Source organism: Neopsephotus bourkii, unplaced genomic scaffold (genome assembly GCF_033783945.1).
Source record: "Neopsephotus bourkii isolate Nb327-2 ecotype Australia unplaced genomic scaffold, CSIRO-AGI_Nbou_v1 NB_359, whole genome shotgun sequence".
NCBI classification, from domain to species: Eukaryota; Metazoa; Chordata; class Aves; order Psittaciformes; family Psittacidae; genus Neopsephotus; species Neopsephotus bourkii.
This window is the reverse complement of record NW_026900865.1, coordinates 731,462-756,716: the sequence shown is the minus strand read 5'-3', so window position 1 is coordinate 756,716 and position 25,255 is coordinate 731,462. Positions and strand designations below refer to the sequence as shown.

General features: G+C 40.9%; 1 protein-coding gene across 5 annotated transcripts in view; it reads left to right on the top strand.

Moving 5' to 3' along the window:
* The window catches only part of TBC1D30 (TBC1 domain family member 30), a 56,805-nt gene extending 36,305 nt beyond the window's left edge, over window positions 1-20,500 (top strand). For 3 of the 5 annotated variants that reach the window (XM_061348492.1, XM_061348496.1, XM_061348494.1), the window contains 9 exons: window positions 291-476; window positions 4,319-4,487; window positions 5,351-5,519; window positions 7,765-7,870; window positions 13,470-13,582; window positions 13,749-13,888; window positions 14,923-15,129; window positions 15,336-15,392; window positions 17,836-20,500. In XM_061348492.1, the coding sequence (XP_061204476.1) occupies window positions 291-476; window positions 4,319-4,487; window positions 5,351-5,519; window positions 7,765-7,870; window positions 13,470-13,582; window positions 13,749-13,888; window positions 14,923-15,129; window positions 15,336-15,392; window positions 17,836-18,617 (1,929 nt within the window). In that variant the 3' untranslated portion in view covers window positions 18,618-20,500. The remainder of the gene's footprint in view (window positions 1-290; window positions 477-4,318; window positions 4,488-5,350; window positions 5,520-7,764; window positions 7,871-13,469; window positions 13,583-13,748; window positions 13,889-14,922; window positions 15,130-15,335; window positions 15,393-17,835) is intronic. The other 2 variants (XM_061348493.1, XM_061348495.1) reach the window with 1 other exon arrangement.
* Window positions 20,501-25,255: the final 4,755 nt, after the last annotated feature.

Sequence of the window (25,255 nt, the reverse complement as noted above, 5' to 3'; positions counted from 1 at the left end):
TGGTTAACATAATGGCTGTTATCTCTTGCCCCTTGGAAACCTAGATATTAGTTAATATCTTCTGTGAAACCTTTATATGAACATCCTTTAGGTAACTTGTTTACCTAAGAGCTTGCTGAGCCTATTTCTTTTCAGTGAGCTAAAGGTTTACAGATTAAAAAAGAAATGTTATCAACTTTCAGAGTATATATGGGTAAGGTGGAGGTGGAAAGAGAAGTGTGTCAGGCAGGAAAACTAAGGGGGGAAGAAAAATGCTCATCTCTTCTGTATGTTGTGTTTTTTCTTTAAAGGACCTTCACCGAACTGGTTGCAGTTCTTACTGTGGCCAGGAGGCAGAGCAAGATCGAGTCGTACTAAAACGTGTTCTGCTGGCTTATGCCAGGTGGAATAAATCTGTTGGCTATTGTCAAGGATTTAACATACTAGCTGCACTTATTCTGGAAGTAATGGAGGGCAATGAAGGGGATGCCCTGAAAGTGAGTAAAATATTTATTTTTTCAGTGTTGAAGATTGTTTTTAGTTAGTGAACTTTAGAATAAACCAGGGTGTGGATTTTGTAGACAGCCTTAAAGAGCAGGACTCAAAGAAGTTAACCAGTTTATATCTGTGAATTGTTTGTTATCTTCTTTGAGCTAAAATGAGCAGTTTGAATGTTATCACTGTTAATTTTTGTTTCACTCAACAGAAACAAATGAGGGCTTGGCCATAATAAAAATAAATGTGTCTACTATTACTGACTATCTTATCCCATAATTGCAAGTCTGCTTCCAAACACTATAGGTAGCTGAAACCTCAGATTCCATTATTAACCTCTAGTGTGGCTGTAGCATGCAAGGCAGTTAATAAATCTGCTGCATTTTAAAGCAAATTCTAGGAAAAGACCAAATAAATATTTAAATTGAAAGTAAATCACTTTGAAGCTACTTTCTGGGCTATGTTAGTCATACAGTGTTTTATTTGTTTTAGACCTTTTCTATTCTAATTAAAAGAAAGCTTCATGAAATTCATGTGTCAGAAAATGGAAATACAGGTTAGTACAGGATGTGGTTGAAGGTTCCAAGATTATGTACAAATTCCCTTAAACTTGCTTATGTGTGTGAGTTGGGGTCACATGGTAAAAGATGACTGTTTTTTGTGATAATGAGCTGATTATTTTGCCTTATACAGTGATTTAAATATGGTGATATTTAAATTCACTCCAAGCTTCTAAAACTTAAAGCTTGTGGTAGGAGAGTCCAGCTAGCTGATATTTAATATTTCATTATAGGGAGCTGCCTGTAGTAATAAAAATATCATGGTATACTTGCTTCATATCAGAGAGTAAAATTTTCTTTCAATAATCCTTGCTAAAAACTTTCTCAGTATTTTTAACTATATTTTGTCATATTTTATTGTGCTCTTACACTGTTCAGAAGCTCAAAAAGCACATTAATATAGGAAACATTATTGCCCAAGGTTTATGAAGTCCAAGTTAATTGCAAGAACATTCTTATATTATTGGATCTTTTACTGTGAGTGGTGTCAGGCTTCTTGTCTTAAGGAGACAATGGACTGCCCTGAGGAGGTAAAGCACTGAAATGGGTCTTACCTGGCAAAAAAAAAAAGATGGAAAATAACTTCTTTTCCAGGCTTAGTATTGTGGTCTTTGTAGGGTTAGAATTTCCCCAGAGGAAAGAGGGAAAAGAGAAGAGAAAAAATAATATCAGCGCAAGGGTGGAGGGGGAGGAATTGGGGATTATCATGTGGCTGTTCTGTTATTGTAGTCACTGTGCTATCTAAAGTGAGGGATGAGTGACTTTGGAACAGCTCCAGAGGCTGTTGCATGTAAAGCTGCCCTCAGGATTTGAGCTATGGGGAATTGTGTGGATTATTGCAGGGTCTAGGAGCTAAGGGAGCAAGGGGATTTTGGGGGCTTGCCAGTCAGGTTCCATTTCTGGGTAGGACATTATAAACAAAAGCTTTGTGTCTGGAAGTGTCTCCCAGAGGCAGGTATTACTGATACCATGGGGCTTTAACAGCACTGGACCCAACATGGTAGCTTCAGTGAATGCCCAGCCAGGGGTATTTGAGTCTTTACTAGTTAAGGTAAACATATTGACAAGTTGGGGCTGATCAGCCTGGAGAAGAGAAGGCTGTGTGGAGACCTCATAGCAGCCTTCCAGTATCTGAAGGGGGCCTATAGGGATGCTGGGGAGGGACCCTTCATTAGGGACTGTAGTGATAGGACAAGGGGTAATGGGTTAAAACTGAAACAGGGCAAGTTTAGATTGGCTATAAGGAGGGAATTCTTTCCTGTTAGGGTAGTGAGGCACTGGAATAGGTTGTCCAGGGAGGTTGTGAGTGCTTCATCCCTGGCAGTGTTCAAGGCTAGGTTGGACGAGGCCTTGGGTGGCATGGTTTAGTGTGAGATGTCCCTGCCCATGGCAGGGGGTTGGAACTTGATGATCTTAAGGTCCTTTCCAACCCTAACTATTCTATGATTCTACGATATATAAGTTAAATCCCTGAAAACACCTCAAAGTTAGCCTACTGAAATTATGGTAAGCAAGAAAATTACAGCTTGCATGTGTAGAAGCTGTCAAAGTATACACAGAAGTCTCATAGATACAGAAACTTAAAAACCTTTTTTTTCCCTGCAGATTATTGTGGGGAAATATTACAAAGTGAGATAATAAAAATAAATATGTAGAGATATGTCATGAAGAAAGTATCTGGTAAATGCATGAAGCTGCTTAAAAAAAATTCTCAAAACAATTTGCATGTCAATGAAATGGAAAGGACTTCAGTGTTGCAAAAAGATTTCTGTCTTTTCCTATGCTGTCATATATCTGAGATTTCCACGCAGTGGAAAGGGAACAAAAGCCTTTATAAAATGGTTTCTTTAATGTAGGGATTTATGGCTTATGTCTTAAGGAATTAATTAAAAGACAAGTAGTGTAGTGTAAGTTAATGTTGCTATAGTAAATTATTCTTCAATTGGCTGAAATGTATCTGAAGAAAACAAAGCATATTTTTAAAAGACAGTGAGATGTCCCAGAATTCAGCAAAGCTTAGGGAATGTATCTGAGAAATACAAGACTCCATCTTTCTTACCGATGACCCATTTCCTTTCAATCCTTAGCATATTACAAAAAAACCCCAAACCAAACCAACAAAACATAAAAAATGCATAAAAGGTATTGATACACCTGTATTGACTACTGATCTACATGCTTTAAAGCATGGGACAGAAAAGGTTGTCACTGCCTGCAACAAACCTTGCAAGGACAAGTGTATCACAAGCAACTGGGATAGAAAAGGAAGCACTTAGACTACGTAAGGTGGTCCTCTTCTAAGTCTGGTGTCTGCCAAGCTACTTTTGTGGGTATCTTATGGAAAGAAAGGGGTTGTAAGGAGGATTCTCCTGTGTATGAAGGTGCCATGCTCCTCTCAAGCATTAGAGGCTGTATGAAACAGATGATAAGGATCCTTCTCTGAAATTTTAACAAAGAAGTAATGGAGAGTGAACCAGATGGGATGACCACTTGCAGGCTCTCTGGATACAGCTTGTAGAGTGGCCATAGAGGTTTTAAAAGATCCTAAAGTGAAGGTCAGCATCTTCTGTTGGACTGATGATATGTATCGACTTCTGCATATATCTTTGTTGCATTTGTTCATTCTCAATGAATGTCGTTTACAGTATTCAGTTAATACATTACCACCCTTGTAGTTGAACTGTCTCCCTTGAAACAGATGTCTGTTTAAAATGCCTCATGCTGCTTAATTTAGAACCTTTTAGAGTGACAAGATGAAGTGCAGCACATGGTAACATATCACAGTAAAATATGTGAAGAATGTTTTTTAAAGAGCAGCGTCTTGTATTTTGGAGAGGGGAAAACAAGATGATCTGAAAGATCAGTCTTCTAGTCATGGCAGTTAACAACCAGAGAAGGGACAGTGGAAATTTCCAACAGTGTGGAGAATCTCATAAACACATAGAGCATCATAAGTGCCAAAAACTGTCTTTGGTTTGACTAATGCTTCAATTTGAGCATAGCTTTCTGTGACACTGGTTTCAGTCATTAATGATTCTGAACAGCTTCAAGGGCTTGCTTGCACCTTGGCTGCTTGTGGATACCTAGGGTACCTATGGATGCTTAAAATTATAATGCTTTCCCCTCATGTAAATGGAGATACCAGAAGCATGTGTTGCCACTGGCTCCAAGCCATTCTTTAGTGAATAGAGAACTTTAACATTTCTTCTTCTTTTTTCCCTGTTATTCCTAGAAAATAAGTGGCTCTGTAAGTCCTACATGATAGTATTTCATTTTCCCCACAGATCATGATTTACCTGATTGATAAGGTGCTTCCTGATAGCTATTTTGTCAATAATCTCCGTGCTCTCTCTGTGGATATGGCTGTTTTCCGAGATCTTCTACGAATGAAGCTTCCTGAACTGTCGCAGCACTTAGACACCCTGCAAAGAGCTGCTAACAGAGAAAGTGGAGGTAGGTTCAACAGAAAATCCTCTTAAATTCTTTTTGACATTGTTTAATCTGAGCATTAGTCTAAAAAATATCAGTCTTTTAAGTGTTTACATGAGTTTATTGCTTAGAATATATATATATATTTAAATTGTTACGCTGGTGATGGTTACCATTATTGATAACCTTTACTCAGGAAAAAAATAATAAAAGGGAAAAAATTTGGTCCCACCACTAAATGGAAACAGAGTTGTGTTGATAAGGATATAAAATGTATGGAGTGACAACACTCTTAACAGACAGGTTAATACAAGAGCTACTTTGAAAAGGTTATTTCTTGCCTTAGCTTAAGATACTGGTCCTTGCATTGCTTCTTGTAGTTGTTAGCTTACATAGCTGTTCTGGGAAGAGTTACAGTGTGAGAGCCAATGGTGGCTCCTTAGTATTTCTACACCTAGATGTTTCGCAATACACAGGTACAAAACTCAGGTCTTGGGCTGCTATCTGAAAACTGGCTTTCTGGTTTAGATTTTCTTGCTCTGTTACACTATAAGCTAAAAGATTTTGGTTTTGGGGAGGGAAAAGCCATCTTTCTCATATAAGGGGAAAAAAAGGGGGTGGTGTTTTTCAAGATTTACAGTCCAAAACCAGTTCTGCTGCTTAGAGCTTTTCACAGTGCAGCAGAATGAAAGGTGACCAAGTATGTAATTTTTCCATCACTTTTTTTCTCAGCTTGTCTTTGGACAGCTGCAGGCTAAGTAAGTTTTGAGCAATAACAGAGGTATTAGAATGTCTGTTGGATTTCAGTATGCAGTTTATACTCCTTGTAAATTGCAATTACTTCAAGGTTTTTTTTGGTTTTGTGTTTGTTTTTTTTTTAATTTCAGGAGGCTATGAACCCCCACTTACAAATGTCTTCACAATGCAGTGGTTTCTGACCCTCTTTGCCACTTGCCTGCCTAACCATACAGTTCTGAAGATCTGGGATTCAGTATTCTTTGAAGGTTCTGAAATTATACTGAGAGTAGCTTTGGCTATCTGGGCAAAGTTAGGAGAGTAAGTGTTCGTTTTTACCAGATTTTTTTCTTTTCAGTATGAGCAATGAATATAGCTTACGTTGTTCTAAAGAGCACATCTCAATTCTAAACAAGATGTGAACTTTCAGGAGAATGATTCTGCTTTGAAAAAGCTGCACAAAGTGCCTCTGTGGCTTCCCCTACAACTTGTGTGTCTGACATGTTGTCAGAATGGGGATAATAATTAATTGACCCTTGCTGCAGGAAATGTCTCCAGTTGTTTGTGTTGTCTGTGTATAATGTCTTCATACTACGCTAAAAGATGGTTTGGACTTAACTGGGACACAGACTTCTGATGGAGCTGGTAAATACTCTGTGGAAAGTCAGGGACTTGAGGGTGACTAGCAAATTTAGTTGGGTACCTAAAGCTGGGGATGTTAATTCCCTTATTTTTACATAAGGATTTGAGCCAGTATCTATACCCAAAAAAAGAGTTCAGTGTTACTGAGAGATTGATTTAGTGTTACATGGCTCTTTTCTGTTAAGGCTTGCAAACAGGTTTTCCTGAAATTCTCTGCTTTTAAGCACATTCTAGCCAAGTTTCTATTATAGTCCTTCGTGGCCTTGGAAACTCACCATGTAGGACAGAGCACAAGAGTTGGTTAGTTCTTCCAAACTCCTCTATTGTCATAGCAAATATTTGCATTCCAAAGAGTGTGCAGTGCCCCTGGGTGAATGAGTTTTGTCACTGACTTCAGTGGGAGGTGTGAGCTCTGACACATTGAGCAGATGTTAGTGCAGCTGGAAACGTTTTTGAGCTGGTGTCAGCAGCTGCGTCAGATTTTTCTTGTGGTGCCTATCAACACTCACCTTCCTCTTTATCCCGTGGCTGACTCACTGGGATTTATGTTCGGCTCTGTCCTTGGAGGTTTCATTTCTTTTTGTCTTCCTGAATAAATTAGCACTGCAGGCCAGTCGCATTGTAAGAGATTTTGTTTACTATATTTAATTTTTAATCTGAAGAACAATAATTAGATTAATAATTTCCTAAGAGCTTTATTTGTTCAGTCCAGCAACAAAATTTGCATGAATCGTTTGCATTAGGATTAAGTTACATGTAGTCTCATTGTGCTTTGTTACTTTGTAGCATGCCTTTAGATAAAAGGTCCTATTGTAGTGGGTCTCTGTGCACTTAGCTGTAGTGAGTTGAATATTCCAATTCATAACATGATAAAAAAGAAAGTCACAGCTTTGAAGATTTCACCATAAAACTTAAACAAAAATGAAATGTGTTTTATAAAAATTGGAAGAAACAGAATGAAAAAAATCTTAAGAATATGTCCAAAGGAATAAGCTGATCACACTGCACACATTATAACTGTTGTCTGTGGGGAATGGGAGAAGATCTGGAAGATTTGGGGTCGATTAACAGAAAGGGATATTGGTGGGATAACCAGAGATTGAGATGATGAGTCACTAAACTGAACAAGAATTGAAATGCAGTAAGTCTGTGATTAATGATATCAAATAAGATGAGGAAGTAGAAGATTGGGCACTATGTTTTTGCTGGGAGAAGATTATTTTATTCTTTACTAAAAATAGAACGGGGAATTTAAAAAAGTGGGGCCTGAAACAAGGATCATAGTCTTATGATCTTCATACTTCTCAGGACTATCCTTCTAGACATGAAAATGGGGTGAGAAGTGCTTTTCCTAGAATATGGGTGGTTGAGTCACACTTCTGTTTTGAGGGAGACTGAAGGAATGAGGAAGTTAAAAATAGGTACGGTGGAGAAAGCAGTATGTGGAGGTCATGAAAGACTGAAGGTATTGGGGAAGGTAAGCAGTAACTTTGTGATAATTAGCTACACACCTATCTTTGGTTTACTGCTTTCATCATCCTTTTAGCTAAACTCTGTTAAGATTTCAGTATGAGCAATGTGTAACACTTCCACTGTTGTGAAGAGTTTCAATGGTTGTTCCCTATATTGATTCTCATGTTGTAGAAGTGAAAGGGGCAGAGAGAATAACCTGTTTGGACATGCTTGGATCCTTTATCGTGAGCAGTCAGGACAGAAAGCTGTGTTCAGTACATGCTTTTAGTGCACCAGCGTTGCCAGTGTGACACGCACGGTTTTATTATCTGGAAGTGTAGGAAGGATTGTAATTTTAAGAATTAAGGTGACTAAAGAAAGCATGGTTTTTAGGATGACAGAAAGTTCAGTTTTGGATGTGTATAATCATATGTAAAAGTAAAATAAAAAACCGGTATATACTTTGATGTAGGCAAATAGAGTGTTGTGAAACTGCAGATGAGTTTTACAGTACCATGGGCAAGCTGACCCAGGAGATGCTGGAAGACAGTCTGATTGACAGCAATGAACTCATGCAGGTGAGTAATTGTGATACTATTATTGTTTGTGTTTTCTTTGTATCCTGCAGGTGCTGATTGCTAACAAATGACATTTTTGTTCAGATACTTTATAAACCTAAACTCTTTCAAAAATATGAGTTGAGCTAACATGTCAATGAAACAAATAGATGACCTGCAGTTAAAGCTAAAAATCTTATTCTATATATGAAGTATAGAGAACCAGTAGGCTTCACTTGATCAAAATTGGTTGTATGTTCAAAGCTAAAAGTTCATTGTGATATAATGCCCAACTGTATTTACACAAGTAAGATGTAAAATCTTTTAGTAGTCATAATTTTTAGGGTGTTCTTTTATTTCTATGTTTTGATCATTTATTACAGTGTGTCCTCTTTATTCTGCAGACACTGTGGGAGACAAGTTTATCCAAAGTATCCTTCATGATTTAAAAACAAAGGTCTTGAACAGTCATCAGTGAGCTATAAACAAAGACATTTGTAGATAATTGCAGTCCCTGAATTTTTAAAACATACATCACTGTATGAGAACAAAGATCATGAGCTCTGGGAAAGGAAAGAGCCTCAGTGTTGCAGATACAATTTTATTAATTCACATTTATGCTGCTTTTTGTGATGTCCTTGAAGTGTTGTCTAATTATATGTTTTCTAAAGACCTCATGCTTATAGATATAGAACTTTGCTTTTGATGAGTTACAGCATGGTGATTAGGAGGGTGCAAATACAGGGCACATAATTCACCTGAAATTTTTATCTGTCTTAGGGGAAGGAAAAAGTCAGTCTCAGTCTATGAAGTTGCATGGGTTTAGCAGGTGACTTCTGTTACCTGTTATTGGAAGCAAACTGTACTGTCTGGGGTAATAGACTTCCTTAGTCTGGTAAAGTACTGCCCTGAAGTAAGGGATTAGTTTCATATTTTTTGTTAGTGGTGGTGGTTTGTCTGTTGAGGGAGCTCTAGGAATGGCAGAGGTGAGCACTGTGCCTTTCTTATGCTTCAGAAATGAAACTCAGCTGGTCAGATGTACTCACATGCTTTTTAAATAAGTGTCAAGGTTTCTCACAAGACAGTTCAGATATTGAGGATATGTGAGGAGGGCGGCACAAACTGATGCCTTCTCATATTCATTGTGTTTCAGTGGTCTTAAGGGTAGTAAAAAATCAAGATGTGTCATTTGCAACAAAGAATAATACTGGGAAAGCTGAAATGGGCTTTAGTGACTCGGTGTGGATTTCTTATTTTGCTGTTCTGTGTAATAGAAGGTAAGGCATAGGTGACTTGCTGGTTGTAGGGTTGGAAGGTTCTTTGGGTTTTTCAAGGGTTGCAATTAAAAGTATACTAAACTAGCAGTCTTGTGCTTCAGCAAAAAAATAAGCACTTAGTGCAAAATATATAAGTATTCATAAGGTACATGTTTATTTTGTGACGCTGAGAGTGAAGGTAGGATAGCATTGGCATTGATACGGAGAATGTGGCACGTGTAATTTTTCTGTGTAGAGAAACAGTGTGTCTGGTTTATGTGGGTCTTAGTTGAAGAAAGCATACTACACTTTAGCTAGCATTCTTCATGTCAGAGGCAGGCATTGGCTACAGGCTGTCTTTAAGTGGGGAGAATTAGGCACTACAAGAGTTTACCATTAGGATATATGAATGCCACCATGTGTCTGGCTGCTGCATTTGAGCAACTTTCTCTGAGCTGGAGAAGAAAATAAAGAAATAGGAATTGTTGTATTAATGAAAGGTTTCAGGCTGCTCGAAGACACTGGGTTTTTTATATTGCTTTAGGCTTTTTCAGAGGACTCAGAGATGAATGTTTTTTCCCCTAACCCTCGTCCCCCCGCGTCAAAATCAGAATGGTGAATTTAAATCCAATACTTTTTACAGGGTGGCTCAAGGATTAGTATCCTACTGTGGGAAAGGATTAATCTCCTTCTCTGCCTTCCCTACACATTTCAATAAAGGTTGCTGGTGGCAGTCATCTCACTTTTCTTTAGACTTGCATGGCATTTACATTTGCATCTACTAAACTACCTTCCAAGCTCACTTAAACCCGTGAAGAGTAACAGGCACACCTCTGCCATTAGAAGACAAATTGTGCTCTAAAAGGCCTGTTTGCTTTGGGAGTTAGAGGAGGGAGGTACAGCTGATCCTTCAGGGGCAAGTGTAGACAGAGCAGATGTCTAAAGTAGACCAGAGAACACTTGTCCTCATTCTCTCCACCAGCATGTATAGTTGGTGCAAGTTTATCATTAAAAATGCCTCACTCCCACGCTGACAGTACACATACCTAGGAGTAAGGGCTTAAAGCTTTTGCAGATTTGGTCCTTGCATGCAAGAGTTCTTCCAGTGCTGTGCTAAAGAGAGCATGGAGGAACTGAAGGATCAAGCAAGCCTGCAGCTTCCTTCTTTTCAAGATCGAACAGTTCAGGTAAATAAAGGATAAGTGCTGCACAAATCAGATGCTAGACCGGATATGTATTCAGGATGAGAAGTTAAACTAATAGGGTATTCAGTAATGCCATTTTATTGGCCTATTAATAAACTTTGGTTCTTACATGGAGACAGAAACTCTATGTCGGGTGTCTGCAGATATGCTAAACCCTGTGTGCTAGATTGAGTACATGCTTTCATGCATTCTCAGAAAGCAAGTGCTTTTATAAGCAGCTAAATTAATTCCATTTGTACGCCTAGAAACGTTGCAGCATAGAGGAGACGAGATACAAACAGGAAAAGGAGAGGCATCCCTGTGTTTACTGTGGTGAAGGAAAGCAGGGATTAATCCCTCCCTATCTCTTGTTTACCCTGACTTGATATTCGTTGTTAACTTTCTATTTGAGTAGCACTTTCTGTTTTCTTTTGGGTTTGTTTTTGCTTTTGCACTTTGTTTTCTTAGTGAAAGTGAACAGAGAGAAGAGCTTTAAACCAGTGTGGGGTGGCTCTTCAGCTAAGTGTGTTTGAGCTGTTGGAAAAACTGCTTACCTCTTTTGGAAGCCACAGCCCATGTCTTTTGTACGGTGTTCTGCTGAGGGTGTAGATGGCTTTGCATTTTTTAGGGTAAGGCAAAGGCTTGGTAAATTCTACTGTTTCAAGATGAGAGGTTTATTCCTTGTCTTTCTTCTTGTTCCCAGAATCTGTCCCTTATGGCCATAAGTAAGATAAATAAGTTTGTCTGCATCATGCTTCATATGTGTAGGCTGTTTCCCTCTGGTGCAGTTTCACCAGAATTAACCGAATGCCATCCAAGGCTGTGTACAAACTAGGAACAGGATGCTTTGACTCTGAAGCATTGCTGTCAGGAGCTCACAGGTGTTGATTGACAGTGCTTTTTGATTTTCAGTGGAACTTGCATCAGCATAAAACTTGTTTGTGGATCTCAGCCAGGTGGCAAGTGAGGCTTCCATTTATAATTTGATAACAAGTAATTTAGCTAAAAATGTGTATGCTAAATAGAAGAAATTGCACAGCATCTGAAAGAGGCACAGATTGGAGACAGGCAAAAGCTAAGAGCATAATCTAAAACAGTCGGTGCAAGGAGTAAACGGAGGACTGTTTCACTTAAAGGGTAACTCACATATGGAACAAGTTACCTGAAAAGGCTGTTGACATAAAGAGTAGAAATAAATTCCAGACAAACCTCCTTCTCTGTGAAGGGAGAGAGTTTAGACATATGGGAAGAAAAAACACTAGGAAAGTGTGAAGGAGATCAAACAAAGACGCAGACATGTTGGGCCAGAGGTAGGTCTTTCTCCAGATCATAAAATTCCTTTGTCTGATAGACTGCCGGGATATTGCTGTTCAGGCCCTAGAGAGTATCTGTCTTTCACAGTAGCACTGTAGCTTAATGGAGTGGCAAGGCTTCAGCTTATGCTCTGGGTTTTTGTAGGCATCCTCCTTGCCTTAGTGTTTCTGCATGGCTCAAACTGTAAAAGCATTTTCATACAGAAGCCTGTTGAACTGCACCATTGTTGCCCTGCATCTGATCCAGCCAGGACTTTCTTGCTCCTTATAGCTCACATAATTGCCATTAGTGAAACCTTTTTTTTTTTTCTTCTTCTTTGAGGAAAGATCTAGTACTAAAATCATGTTTGCAGTCTTCCTTCGTGTACTTGGTACAGGCAAGGTATGGTTCAAGAACAGGTTATGTAGAAGTTGTTAAATTCCCTTTAATCTTAACTGAGGCCATTTGCCTTCAGATGAAAATGTCACTGACTTAACAGCACAGGGAGAAAAACAGAAGTGACTTCTGTCGTAGCTAATCAGAATTCTTCATGTTGCTGTATTTCAGAAGATACTTGATTTTCAAGATGGGGAAAAGCTATATCTCAGAGAAACTATGAGAAATTATATTTTGCCTATTTTTTTTCTTTTGACTCCTGACATTGAGACTCCCAATGGATTGTGTCCATTATTTGAAAGTGCTGAATAGCTGAAAGTGTACAAAAGCAGGGGAAAAAAAAGTCAACCAAGAAACAAATTAGCAGTGATACTGCAATGAATATGATGTGTCTTTATGCCAGGTTGGCTGGTGACACACATTCTGTTATTACAAAATGGCTTAAAGCAAAAATAGTACCAAAAGCAAATGCTTTTGCAACCATTTATCTTTGCGTATTGGAGTAAATAAAAGGTATTGGAGTTTTTTATGGCCTTGTTTTAAGTTCTAGGGACTACAGTACTTTTTTGATGAAGCAGGAGACTCTATATGGTGCTTAGGGACATGGTTTAGTGGCAAACTTGGCAGTGTTAGGTTTACAGTCGGAATCAATCTTAAGGGTCTCTTGCAAGCTAAATGATTCTGTGATTCGATGTTGGGTTCAGAGAGTTGCAGAGAGCTTTCTTTGTTCACCATAGAACTAATTTCTTTAAAAAAACCACCCCAGCCTCCCCCCCAAAAGAAAAAATCTCAACCCCAAACCAAACCTTCCCTCCTTCCCCTTCCCCCAGATGAAAAGCAGAAACTGAGAGGAGAAAAGTTAGTTGGAGAATTTTGGGTACTTCCTCTTTGGCTGTAATTTTTGTGTTGAAGTGATTTCATTCACATAAGCTCTTGAGGCTGCTCAGGTGAAGTAATGGATCTGTTAACAGTCCACATCAAGTGAGGTCCTGCTCCTTCCTATCTGTGCTAGCGTCAGTATCTTGTGGAATACTTGAGCAGAAATGTAGGTCTTCTGGAAGATCCCCAAAACCTCAGTGATGCCTAAAACATCTTAATGCATTCATGTAAGCAAAACTGTAATTGAAGGGGGAGGGTTTCTGCTGTGCTGGCAAGGGAAGGATTGACAATGATTATTAAATCATTGGAGTTGAAAGTTAAAAGTTGAAATTAAATCATAGGAGTTGTAAAGGACCCTCACATCTCATGTTATTGGTTCAATTTTAATTTTTTTTTCCCTCTGTATTTTCTAGTGAGTCAGCCTGTATTTTTCTCACAGGAAATACTGACTGAACTGTAGAACTAGGCCATTTCTGTTGTCTTACAGCACATGAGAATGTGCAGCCTTTAATCCTGCAGAACTGTGAAAGTCTGTTCATAAAGAAATCTTTTGTGGCACTGTTAGCTAAAGTGAAAATTTAAAAACCTGCTTATTTTTTTTTTTAACCCTAGACTGTTTATACCATGGCTCAGTTTCCCTTCCCACAACTGGCAGAATTAAGGGAGAAATACACGTACAACATTACTCCTTTCCCTGCAACAGTGAAATCGACTTCGTTTTCAGGGTAAGTTATGCACTGTTAATGGCATATGGGGTTACTGTTTACCCTACACAGATAGTGAAAAGGCAGTTGGCATCCTTCTTCCTATGCCCCTAAAGATAAAGAAGTTTGGTAATGATCATATTTAAGAATGTCTCTTTCTTACTTCTCTAATGTTCTCAACTGACAGAAGGCTAGGCAGAACCAGAGACAGTGATGAGGAGAATGACCTAGATGATGAGGATTCAATCGCCAATGCAATTGGCTGTCTTGGACCATTAAGTGGGTTTTTGGCACCAGAGCTCCAAAAATACCAAAAACAGATGAAAGGTAAAAGTGCATTTGTTCCTTTTGGAAAACATAATTAAAGCTGCATGACTTTGCAGAAAAATGATCTGTAGCTTCCTCTGTGAAAGCTGCTATGGAAATTGTATTTTGTGTTCACCTAGAGATCACAGTGGGTAGCAAGTGACTTGCACTTGGATCAGCAGTGATTTTTATGATGTCCCATGAGAGGCCATAGTTGTTGATACCCAGTCCCACCCCCATCTTCTCCCCAAAACCTCAGACTGATGTAGCAGTCACTGTTACCTGATTAGACATCATCATTCCTGTGGCTTGGTTTTGTTGAGACCTATAAGTTGCAGCTTTCCTCTCGATAGCTGTGGCGTTTGGTTTTCCCTTCCCAAGGGACTGTAAGTCTCTACCTGCTGCTTCAAGCTAGCACTTAGAACATCAAGCTGCTGTTGCAAACTAAGCCAAAGACAAATAAACATCCCTTGGAAAAGAATTATCCCTTTGACCCTGGAGTGCTAAGTTGGTGGTGCATCAGAAACAGCTGTGAAAATAAATGTGCACTTGCTACACCTCTCAAGCTGCCTGATCCTCAGCTGCTCTGGGCCCATCCTTTTTGTTGCTCACTAGCAGCTTTCTCCCAGGGGTTCTATAAATGTTTCTTGATACATCTTACTGGTACCATTAGTTGGCTGTTTAATCTCATGCCTGCTTGACTGTAATGTGTTGTATCACTTGTATTGTTAGCCTCCTATTTGACCAGCTGAGTGTCTTTAATAATCACTTTGTGTATTACTTTAGTTAACGGCTTGATGTACTTTCGGTTAATTGAAAAACTGGGCTTAGAATTTTGCATTGCTAAAACTCCCCTCAAACCCTTGCAGTAATAATATTTCGTGTTACTAATAGTGCAGCTTTGTTTAATATGCATATTATAATAAATTTTTAATTAAAGACTACAGTTAAATAAGATTATAATGAATCAGACATAGACTTCCCTTGCAGATAATCTGTGAAACTCTTGAGTATGCCAATTCACTCATCATCCCGGCTTTATTCCTACTGTGCAGATCAGAATGAAGAACAAAGTCTTGGTTCCAGTAACATTGCAGAATTAAGTCCAGGAGCAATAGACTCTTGCCAAAGCGAATATCATGCTGCTTTTAACAGCATGATGATGGAGCGTATGACCACTGATATTAATGCACTGAAAAAGCAATATTCCAGGATAAAGAAGAAGCAGCAACAGCAGGTTCACCACGTGTATATCAGAGCAGGTAACATATTAAAACATGCTTCATTTATTGATTTATTACAATCTAACTTCATCATAGGAGACAAGGCAAATAACATTCTTTCACATTTAACTAAACAGAAAAGAAAATAAATACATGGAATAGATAACATAGTAGTAGGATAGCGGGTACCACTTCGTACAGACAGACTGAAATGAGAAGATGATGTTTTTCTCTTCTTTTGTCAGGATCTGAAGATGATGACCCTGGGATTTTTTTAAGTCCCAGGGAGCAGCTGAACAATGGTATTTAAAAGTGTCTTTGCTATCTTTGTTGATCTCTGTGATTAAAAACTTTAAATCTTTGGCATTCTTGGAGTTGACATACTGATGCACTGGGAAAAGGGAAATTAAGAGATGAATATGCTTCAGACCAAGTGGCAAGTAGATTTCTGGCTGATCCAAATGATCCTAACTCCTCTGAGTTCATCTGGGCATGGCAAATTACACAACTGAAGAACTGGTTTAGGCGTTCCACTGTGACTGACGGTTTACCTAGCCATAATGATAGTGCTGTGAGGATTGGGCTGGACATCAGTCCGTTATTTAGCAATCCATGTTATGGAGTCCATTTCCCTGGTTGGCAAACTCAACAATGCAAGGTTAGCATGAACAGCACAACTGAAGATTTTAGTGGATATGCAAGCTGAACACAGCTCACCCCACTCATTCCTCCCTACTTAAGTGTTATCTTTCTGAATCAGCATTGAACCATACAGATGGGTCTCTGTGGAGAATTTTTATTGATCTTCCGGGTTGTCTGAACTTGTCCTAGCAGGAGCATTTGAATGTGCAGGCAGAGCTGTAATTTTTCATTAATACTCACATCAATTATAAGAATTTTTTCTTTAAGAATTTGCTTGAATAAGATTGTAGCTAGCAGAAACAGTGCAAACAGTAAAATGTTGATTCCCAAGGATTGCCAATCCTTACCCCCAAACACAAACCTTTCTAATCTTACTAACCATGATGCGGGGCTGGGTTTGTGGTTTAATCAAACTGTCATCTGATTACTTAATTCTGAGTCTGCTGCTTTGGCTTCATAAGAGAATGTAATAGAGAAGAGTTGCTGTGGTTTATCCATTAAAAATACATTGGTTCATTCACCAGTCAAACAAGCCTCGTGGAGAGGGTGATTTGACTGACCTTGTACAGGGTCTGAATTGCCTGTCATGGTTGGAAGGGAAACGAAGGAGAGGGGAAATATCAGAAGCCAATATTAATGTTAAACTATCAGGACACTAAAGTTCTAAAAATTGAGACGCTATTTTTATTATGATTTATTTTCGTGATATTCCTGGCTCAGAACTTAACCTGTAGGTAAGAAGAAGCAGGGAGCGGGGACACGTCTTTATTGTTGAAGAGCAATCCCAGGCACAGTTTTGGAGCAATCCCAGGCACAGCTACAGGCTGGGCAGAGAAGAGATTCAGAGCAGCCCTGTGGAGAAGGACTTGGGGGTGCTGGTCGATGAGAAAATGAACATGAGCCGGCTTCAGTGTGTGCTTGCAGCCCAGAAAGCAACCGTATCCTGGGCTGCATCAAAAGGAGCGTGACCAGCAGGTCAAAGGAGGTGATCCTGCCCCTCTACTCTGCTCTCGTGAGACCTCACCTGGAGTATTGTGTGCAGTTCTGGTGTCCTCAACATAAAAAGGACATGGATCTGTTGGAACAAGTCCAGAGGAGGCCACGAGGATGATCAGGGGACTGGAGCACCTCCCGTATGAAGACAGGCTGAGAAAGTTGGGGCTGTTCAGCCTGGAGAAGAGAAGGCTGCATGGAGACCTCATAGCAGCCTTCCAGTATCTGAAGGGGTCCTATAGGGATGCTGGGGATGGACTCTTCATTAGGGACTGTAGTGATAGGACAAGGGGTAATGGATTAAAACTGAAACAGGGGAAGTTTATCACAGTATCACAGTATGTTAGAGATTGGAAGGGACCTCAAAAGATCATCTAGTCCAATCCCCCTGCCAGAGCAGGAACACCTAGATAAGGTTACACAGGAACGTGTCCAGGCGGGTTTTGAATGTCTCCAAAGAAGGAGATTCCACAACCCCCTGGGCAGCCTGTTCCAGTGTTCCGTCACCCTCACTGAGAAGAAGTTTCTTCTCAGGTTTAAGTGGAACCTCTTGTGCTCCAATTTGTACCCATTACCCCTCGTCCTTTCATTGTTTGCCACTGAGAAGAGCCTGGCTCCATCCTCGTGACACTCCCCCTTTATATATTTATATACACTAATAAGGTCACCCCTCAATCTCCTCTTCTCCAAACTATAGAGATTAGATTGGATAGAGTTTAGATTGGATATAAGGAGGAAGTTCTTTCCTGTTAGGGTGGTGAGGCACTGGAATGGGTTGTCCAGGGAGGTTGTGAATGCTCCATCCCTGGCAGTGTTCAAGGCCAGGATGGACAAGGCCTTGGGTGATATGGTTTAGTACGAGGTGTCCCTGCCCATGGCAGGGGGATTGGAACTTGATGATCTTAAGGTCCCTTCCAACCCTAACTATTCTATGATTCTGTGATTAAGTTGCAGCCTGTTTAACACCAAGATGTAAGAGAAATTTTTTTAATAGTGTTCAGTCCTTTGTTATCCCTCAAGAAAGGCATCAAATTTGGTGGTGGATCCTTAGAACATTAATTTGTTTTGTTCTTTAACAATACTGTGTTTCTTTTGAACACTTTCTTTCAGACAAAGGGCCAGTTACCAGCCTCCTCCCTTCTCAGGTAAACCATTCCCCAGTGATAAACCACCTCCTTTTAGGAAAGAAGATGAAATTGAATAACAGGTCTCTCAAAAATGCTGTTATTCACATCCCAAGTCATGCTACAGGGAAGATGTCTCCCATTCCCCAAGAAGATCTTAAAACAAAACTGAACTCTCCGTGGCGCACTCACATACGAGTGCATCGAAAGAATATTGCTAGGGGCAAAGGCCAGCTGGGCTATGGAGATACCATAGGACTAATAGATGAGCAGAGTGAGAGCTGTAAAATGAATAGTCCTGGTGCAAAGGAGGAGAATTCCAAACAGTCTGACTTTGGAGAAGGAGAAGGAGGTGGTTTGGATGACAGGACTACTCGAAAAGCTGACCGGCGGTCATCTGAGCCAGTCTCTATGGACACCACTACAAACATATCAATGGTTCAGCTAAAACTAGAAGCACTGGAACTTGCCTCAGATAACAAAACTAATGCTGAATCAACATCCCATCAGTCCAGCCAGCCGTGTTTATCAGAGTCCTCCCGTTCATCCAGTGACTCTGGAAACTTGGCTAAATCTCCCCACCCTGGGAACCCAAAGCCACAAGTCTTCAATCCTTTTCCCAGTGTCAAGCCTCTTCGAAAGTCAGCTACAGCCAGGAATTTAGGGCTGTATGGCCCCACTGAAAGAACACCAACTGTCCACTTCCCACAGATGAGCAGAAGTTTCAATAAGTCTGCCAGTGGCAACAGTGGGACCAGGAAACGATGATGTACTTACCTGGCACTTTCTATTTCTGACAGCAATGAAGAATTTGTATTGCATTTTTTTGTAAGTGTGTGTGTACGTGTGTCCCAGAGAATGTCTAATCTCTAATGAGGTAGTAGGGACAGAAGTGGTTACCAGATGTATAAATATGTGTCTTTAGAAATTGTGTTCCCGTGTTGTTATGGGATAGATTAGTGAAGATGCACTCTGGCACCCTGTTGTTGATTCTGATGGTTCTGTGGTAAAATAAACATTGATTTGTAGTGTGAAGGAAATTACAGCGTTTCTTAAATCTAACTCAGACATAAAATCACCAGCTGCCTTTAACCCCTCAGCCCCCCATGGTTGCCTCCTGTCTCTCTTAAAGCTTGAAGGACAAATTTTCTGGTGCAGCAAACACTTAATAACAGTTTTTATGACTGTTATACAGCTTCCCCATTAGACCTCATCATCATGCTCTGTGAGTAGCTGGAGAAGCCATAACTAACAGAAGCACAAGCAGCCCTAACAATCAAAAGTTTCACCTTTTGTCCAACATTAACACTTACCTACTGGGCCATCTGTCTTCAGACATTCTTGAGTGGCATTTTGTGCTTCACTTGCCACAGCAGTCCTTCTAATATAATCAGCAAGCATGAGACTAGCAGACATAAGTCCACCCACAACACTGATTTGCTCCTTTTATGTTACATATGTACATACATGCATTTCTGTTACTGCTGTAGAGTTGCAGCACTGCAAAACTGGAAATTAGGTACAACTATATGTGTAGTTGTATGAATATTATGGCACATCTTGTCTTCAGTGGTTTTAAAAGCTATTATCTATATTACAGACTTGTGATTAAATATTTTTTATCTTAGCAGTAGATAAAATATATGAATGTTCCAAAGTAGTTTAGGGTTTTAAATTACATGAACAGAGTGATTAGATACTTAGGGTGCCACTTACCATTAAAAGCCAACATATCAGCCACTATGTAAAGTGGGATAGACCCATAGGACTGCCTTGGGCTTCCATGGCTTGGGTCTTTTTTGGTGTAAAAGAGCAATGGCAAAGTGATAAGCTGAGTATTTACCTCCAAATTAAAAAGCAAAGATGGTGAGTAACATAAGAACAAGTATATGTTTTTTCTGTATATGCTACAGAAGAAGGCAAAGAAACTAAATGTGGATAATTCAACTTCAAGGTTGCAAAATCAAGCACTCAAGACTCCGAGAAGTTTAGGTTGCTCTTAAGACATAAGCTCTTAATACAGCTCTGATGAATTGTACGTGTTGACTGTACTTCTTTACATTATTGCTTCCAGGCTTCCCATGACATCAAAGTGCCATTATTTAAACTGGAGTAAAAAACCATGAATGATAAATCAACCCCATTGTATGTACTGTCTTACTTCCTCTTAAAATTCTTTGTTAAATTTGCAAATTAATATATCATTGTCTATTTATTAATGTATGCCATAACCTATAGGTTGTGATACCAGTTTCACTGTATACCATAACTTATAAGCTGTAAAAATATACCCTGTTTATTGTGGTAGGGACAGTTTTATTTTGTTGTTGTTTTATGCAATTGTATGCATATAAAATAACACACAAGTATGAACACTGTAAAGCAGATGTAGGTCTGATCTTGCCCCTGCCTTATTTTCAGGTTACAGTAAGTATTGTCACTAATGATTATTTATAGTGCTAAGTAAATTTAAAATAATGTAGGATTTAGTCACTGATCACTGAGTGTATGAGAATTGTTTCTGCCTTGATTTAGAAGTGGACTTCTCAGAATTCTACTGTGAATCATTCTCCCCAGTTTTTCTTAGCTTCAGTGTATCACATGGCTGTATGCTGAACCAATGAAAATAAAAGGACTGTGATTCTGCAAAACCTGCTGAAATGTGTCAAATAAGTGCATGACTTCAACACATTAAGATGTGATTAAGCAATGGAAAATCTACAAGCTTTGCATGGATATTGGGATATTGGTCTAGGATAAGAAGTGCTAATGGACTACTAATTCTAACAACTCAAGCCTAATCAATAATTGACAAGCGTGCTCTGAGGCTCTTTGTACCATACTTGGACTGTTAGGATTGAGGTAAAGGAATCATAGCAACTCAATGCGTGTTTTGATGATGTTTGCTGCAGGAAATGAATCTTAAGTACTGCTAGATGGGAAAATTGAATGTTGTTTCAGCTGTTCAGTACCTCAGAGGATATTCACTCTCCACCTGAAATTTGCCTGTTGAACATACAGCAAAAGCATCCTCATCACTTGATACTGAGGTGAAACATTAAGATGAGGTCCAGAGAGCTCCAGAGAATTTTCTGGTTATTCTTCCCTAAGGAATCCCTTCAGCAAACAAGGTCTGGTGATGCAGCTGTGCTTGGAAAAGTGGCATTACAGCACTGAGAACACTGGGAAGTTTGATGGTGGGAATCTTTGCCCCATAAACCTCTGCATTTTGTTCTCCTTGAAGCCTCCTTGTCTAGTACATGCTCTCTTCCATGCAACTAAATGGCTTTTCTGCTTGTTGGGGTTTTTTTAAACTCCTCAAGTCTTCTTTTCTGAGAAAGTATTTTATTAGGATCAGATTTACTTTTGTTTCCGAGGATGTGTTTCACTAACACCAGATGGAAGCTCGTGAGTATTTGCTTCTGTTTTGAGAGCCCTTATAGTCCTGCAAGTAGAAAGAGGTCCAAAGCTCTTCTGAGAGTGCTCAAAATTGCCTATCCTTTGGCTGTATAAATAGAAGATGGTAGAAATCAATTTTTCAGAGTTGCAGGCAGCAGTTGTTTTCATCCACAAGTGCAGCTAGGGAAAATACAATTTTGTATACCTAACAAAAATCCTACCAGAATCCATTCAAAAAGAATGTGAGTGGTTGCTAGAAGGGCAACAAAACGTTATTTCAAGCAAAAATAAAATGCAGCCTTTTTCACCAATATTTCCAATTCAGGTAGAAGTTCATGCTCCAAATTCAAGAGACTTAAATTTTTTCCAAACCTCCACAACATCTATTTTAAATCAAGTGAAATTGTTCATACAGAAATAATTGCTCATACAGAAATAAGGTGAGTGGTTTCACTGCTCTGTAGTTTCCTTGACCTTCTTGCAATGAGTTACCCAGAGCTGGTCCACAGGCTCCCTGGCTGAGTGGCAGGGAGCCAATGTCATCATCTGACACCAGCTCCACTGCAGCATGAAGAGACAAAAATTAATCCTGATAGATGCCTGTCCTTGTCCATACTCTGTTGCTCCAATTTTACTTGCTTTTTATTGGTGGAAGATTCATCAGAGGCAGGGGGTTGTCATGGAGCCCTGCAGGGGATCTGAGATGTGCAGTTGTCTCAGATGAGCCCCTTCAGCCCATGTGTCATCACTCAGCAGGGACTGGTGGGGTGGCCGGTTTCTCACACAGCTGAAAACTGTGTTTGGACACCTCTGCAAGGGTGATGGCATCCTTGGGAAGGGGTGGATCCAGCACATTGCAGGGAAGTGCACATGTGAAGGATATCTCCTGCGCATCCTTTCCCAAAGACACTTCAAGGCTTGCACAAGGTGTCTTTGACTGACTTGAGACATTTGAGATGACTGAGGACGCAAGTGGTTTGCAGTGTAAGACCAGGTCAGGGTGCCCGATGCTCAGGCCCAGCTCCCCCAGCCTGCAGGATGCTGTTTCAGCTGTGCTTTGTCCTACAAGCAGCATGCCGTGCTCACTGGTTGATCGCAGGTTTAGGAAGAACCACAGATGTTTCCAAGTTGCCTTCTGAGACCTCATAGCAGTCTTCCAGTATCTGAAGGGGGCCTATAGGGATGCTGGGGAGGGACTCTTCATTAGGGACTGTAGTGATAGGACAAGGGGTAATGGGTTAAAACTTAAACAGGGGAAGTTTAGATTGGATATAAGGAAGAAATTCTTTCCTGTTAGGGTGGTGAGGCACTGGAATGGGTTGCCCAAGGAGGTTGTGAATGCTCCATCCCTGGCAGTGTTCAAGGCCAGACTGGACGAGGCCTTGGGTGATATGGTTTAGTGTGAGGTGTCCCTGCCCATGGCAAGGGGGTTGGAACTGGATGATCTTAAGTTCCTTTCCAACCCTAACTATTCTATGAGTCTATGAAAACTGTATGAAACCAGGCTGGTTTACCACAAATAAGCAGGCAGGAGTGGTGGTGGCACGGGAGGCAATTGGTGCATGTGGATGGAGAGGCTGGGAGGAGGGCAGGAGCAACCCATCCAGGCAAAAGGTGCAAGAAGTTCTGAGGGAAAGCAGATTCTTCAGTGCCTGTGCTGCTTTTTAGATTGATGGCTTATAAACAAGAAATCAAAGGATCAGATCCATGACATGCCGCTCCCTGCCGATTCTTCATGTGTTCAGAGTGATGATGGACTTGCCTGATGCCACTGAGGAGCCACATCCTGTTGTCCACTCAGTGAGACATCAAAAAGGGAGCAAACTTCAGGTGTTCAGCCAGGGTAAATAAACCCTGTGCTGTCACTACCGACATACCTGACCTCTGGCTTGTGCCCTGAGCCAGTTCTGTGGAGAGGGTGTAGCTATGATGGATAATACTACCAGGATCTACCGGGTGTGCGCACCACTCAGCTACAGCAGCACTTGGGTGTAATCCTCTGCGCCTGGTTCAGCAGCAGCAGCCCTGCTGGTCTGGCAAAGGGCTGCAGCACCGTGTGTTGCTCACTCTCCTTCTCTCAAGAACGTGTTTGGTTTTTCATAATCACTTGTTGGTTTTCCAGTATTTTGTAATTGTTGGTGACATTGGGAGATCTTTCGCGCAGTGGCTGGCTTTCTGAGTACTGGAGTGGGAGAGACAGTTGTGCTTTCTGCATCACAGCACTCAAGTTTTTGCAACTGTTCCTCTCTATGCTGGTTTATGCTTTTCTTCCATGAACTGGCGCAGGTTGCCCAGGGAAGTTGTGGCTGCCCCATCCCTGGCAGTGGTCAAGGCCAGGCTGGATGGGGCTTGGAGCAACCTGCTCTAGTGGTCTAGTGGCATGGGGGTTGGAGCTAGATCATCTTTAAGGTTTCTTCCAACCCAAACCATTCCATGAACTTCCAGCCCCTACAAGGTTCATTGACTGTGTGTTTGATGAGAATTTTCAGGAAGATAAGGATAGCCATGCTGGTCAGCTTAGCCCAGCATCTTTTCTCTGACCACTAATAGAATCACAGAATAGTTAGGATTGGAAAGGACTCTAAGATCTATGGTTCTAAGTTCCAACCCCCCTGCCATGGGCAGGGACACCTCGCTCTAAACTTAGGTGGAAGCACCTAAGAAAGGAGTCCTGTAGGAATATGGTGCATCCAGGTGTGGTCATCTGATTTCATCTGGGTTGTGCACATCACATAGAGGTGAGGTGGATGGCCAGGCCAGCAGCACGCTGATCTGGGCAGCTGCATGCACAGCAGGGACACAAACAGTGGCTCAGCAGCAGAATTTCCTCCTTCACATGAAAAGAATAATAACAACAGAGACATGGTCAGGAATGAAAAGAATAATAAACACCAGAAAATGTGAGCCTGAAACGGCAGCTACGGCTGTGATTCCTGTGGTGTGCTGGTTTGCCTCTGTGGACTCTGCTTGCACTTCAAGCTGCATGGTGGTTCCTCCTGTCCAGGGTGATGAAACTCCCTTGCCAGGGAGACACCACGGCACTGGCCTGGAGGGATCCTCTGAAGGGGCAAGAGGTGAGAACAGGCTGGAAAGTCTCACAAGCCCTCAGAGAGTCAGACATGGCTGGAAACACAGGTCCAGCTCTTCAAACGGCCTTGTGTGAATAACTCCTGCACTGCAGGCGCACACGTACCTTTGCTTTCTCTTCCTGGTGGCTCCACTGCCTTCTCCAAACGACACAGGGGTACAAACACCAGCCCACAGTCCAGGCAGGAGCAAGTCAGTGCAGGTACACCACAAAGACACCTGTGGAGGGAAAGGGTTTGACCAGCACAAAGGAAGCAAGTTTATTCTTAGGAAAAGTGGGTAAGGTCTTCAACAACCATCCAGCATAGGGGTAGGAGTCCAGTGTTAAAACTCTGACTTGGGTCTTAACTTCAGTCAATCAGTCACGTGTGCTCATGGAAAGGAGAGATGGGCAAAGCCTTAGGAGGTGTGGACTCCAGGCACCAAAAGTGGTGTCAGGAATCATACAATTGTTTTACAACTGGGGTTTATAACCACAGCTTTCCTTACTCCTAATGACATCTCTTCATAAACTGACTCTCTTTCTCTACTTTTTTATTATTAAAGGCATCCATCTGTTTTACCTGCCCCAGAATCCAGCTGTATTGGACATCATGCCCTTTTGAACTCCAATTACTGTGTATGTGTATGACAACTTTTTATAGTGTTTCCCTTGCACTGCTAAACTTCTCACCCAGCTGCAACAATACTGCTCACTGTCTGGTCCCCAGTGTTCTTGGAGAAGGGGCCTTTCTCCAGAGTGAACAGAAGGCTATTGCCTGCTTGGCAGAGGGACAGATGACTTAGTGTTGCCTGACACTTTCTCCATCCCCACCAGCCAGAGCTGAGTCACTGGTTTCCATCCAGACTGGAACGTGTTTGTTCCGCTCCTGCCGAAGGGATGCTTCTGCCGTCGTGTGAGAGGCAAGCTGCCCCACTCC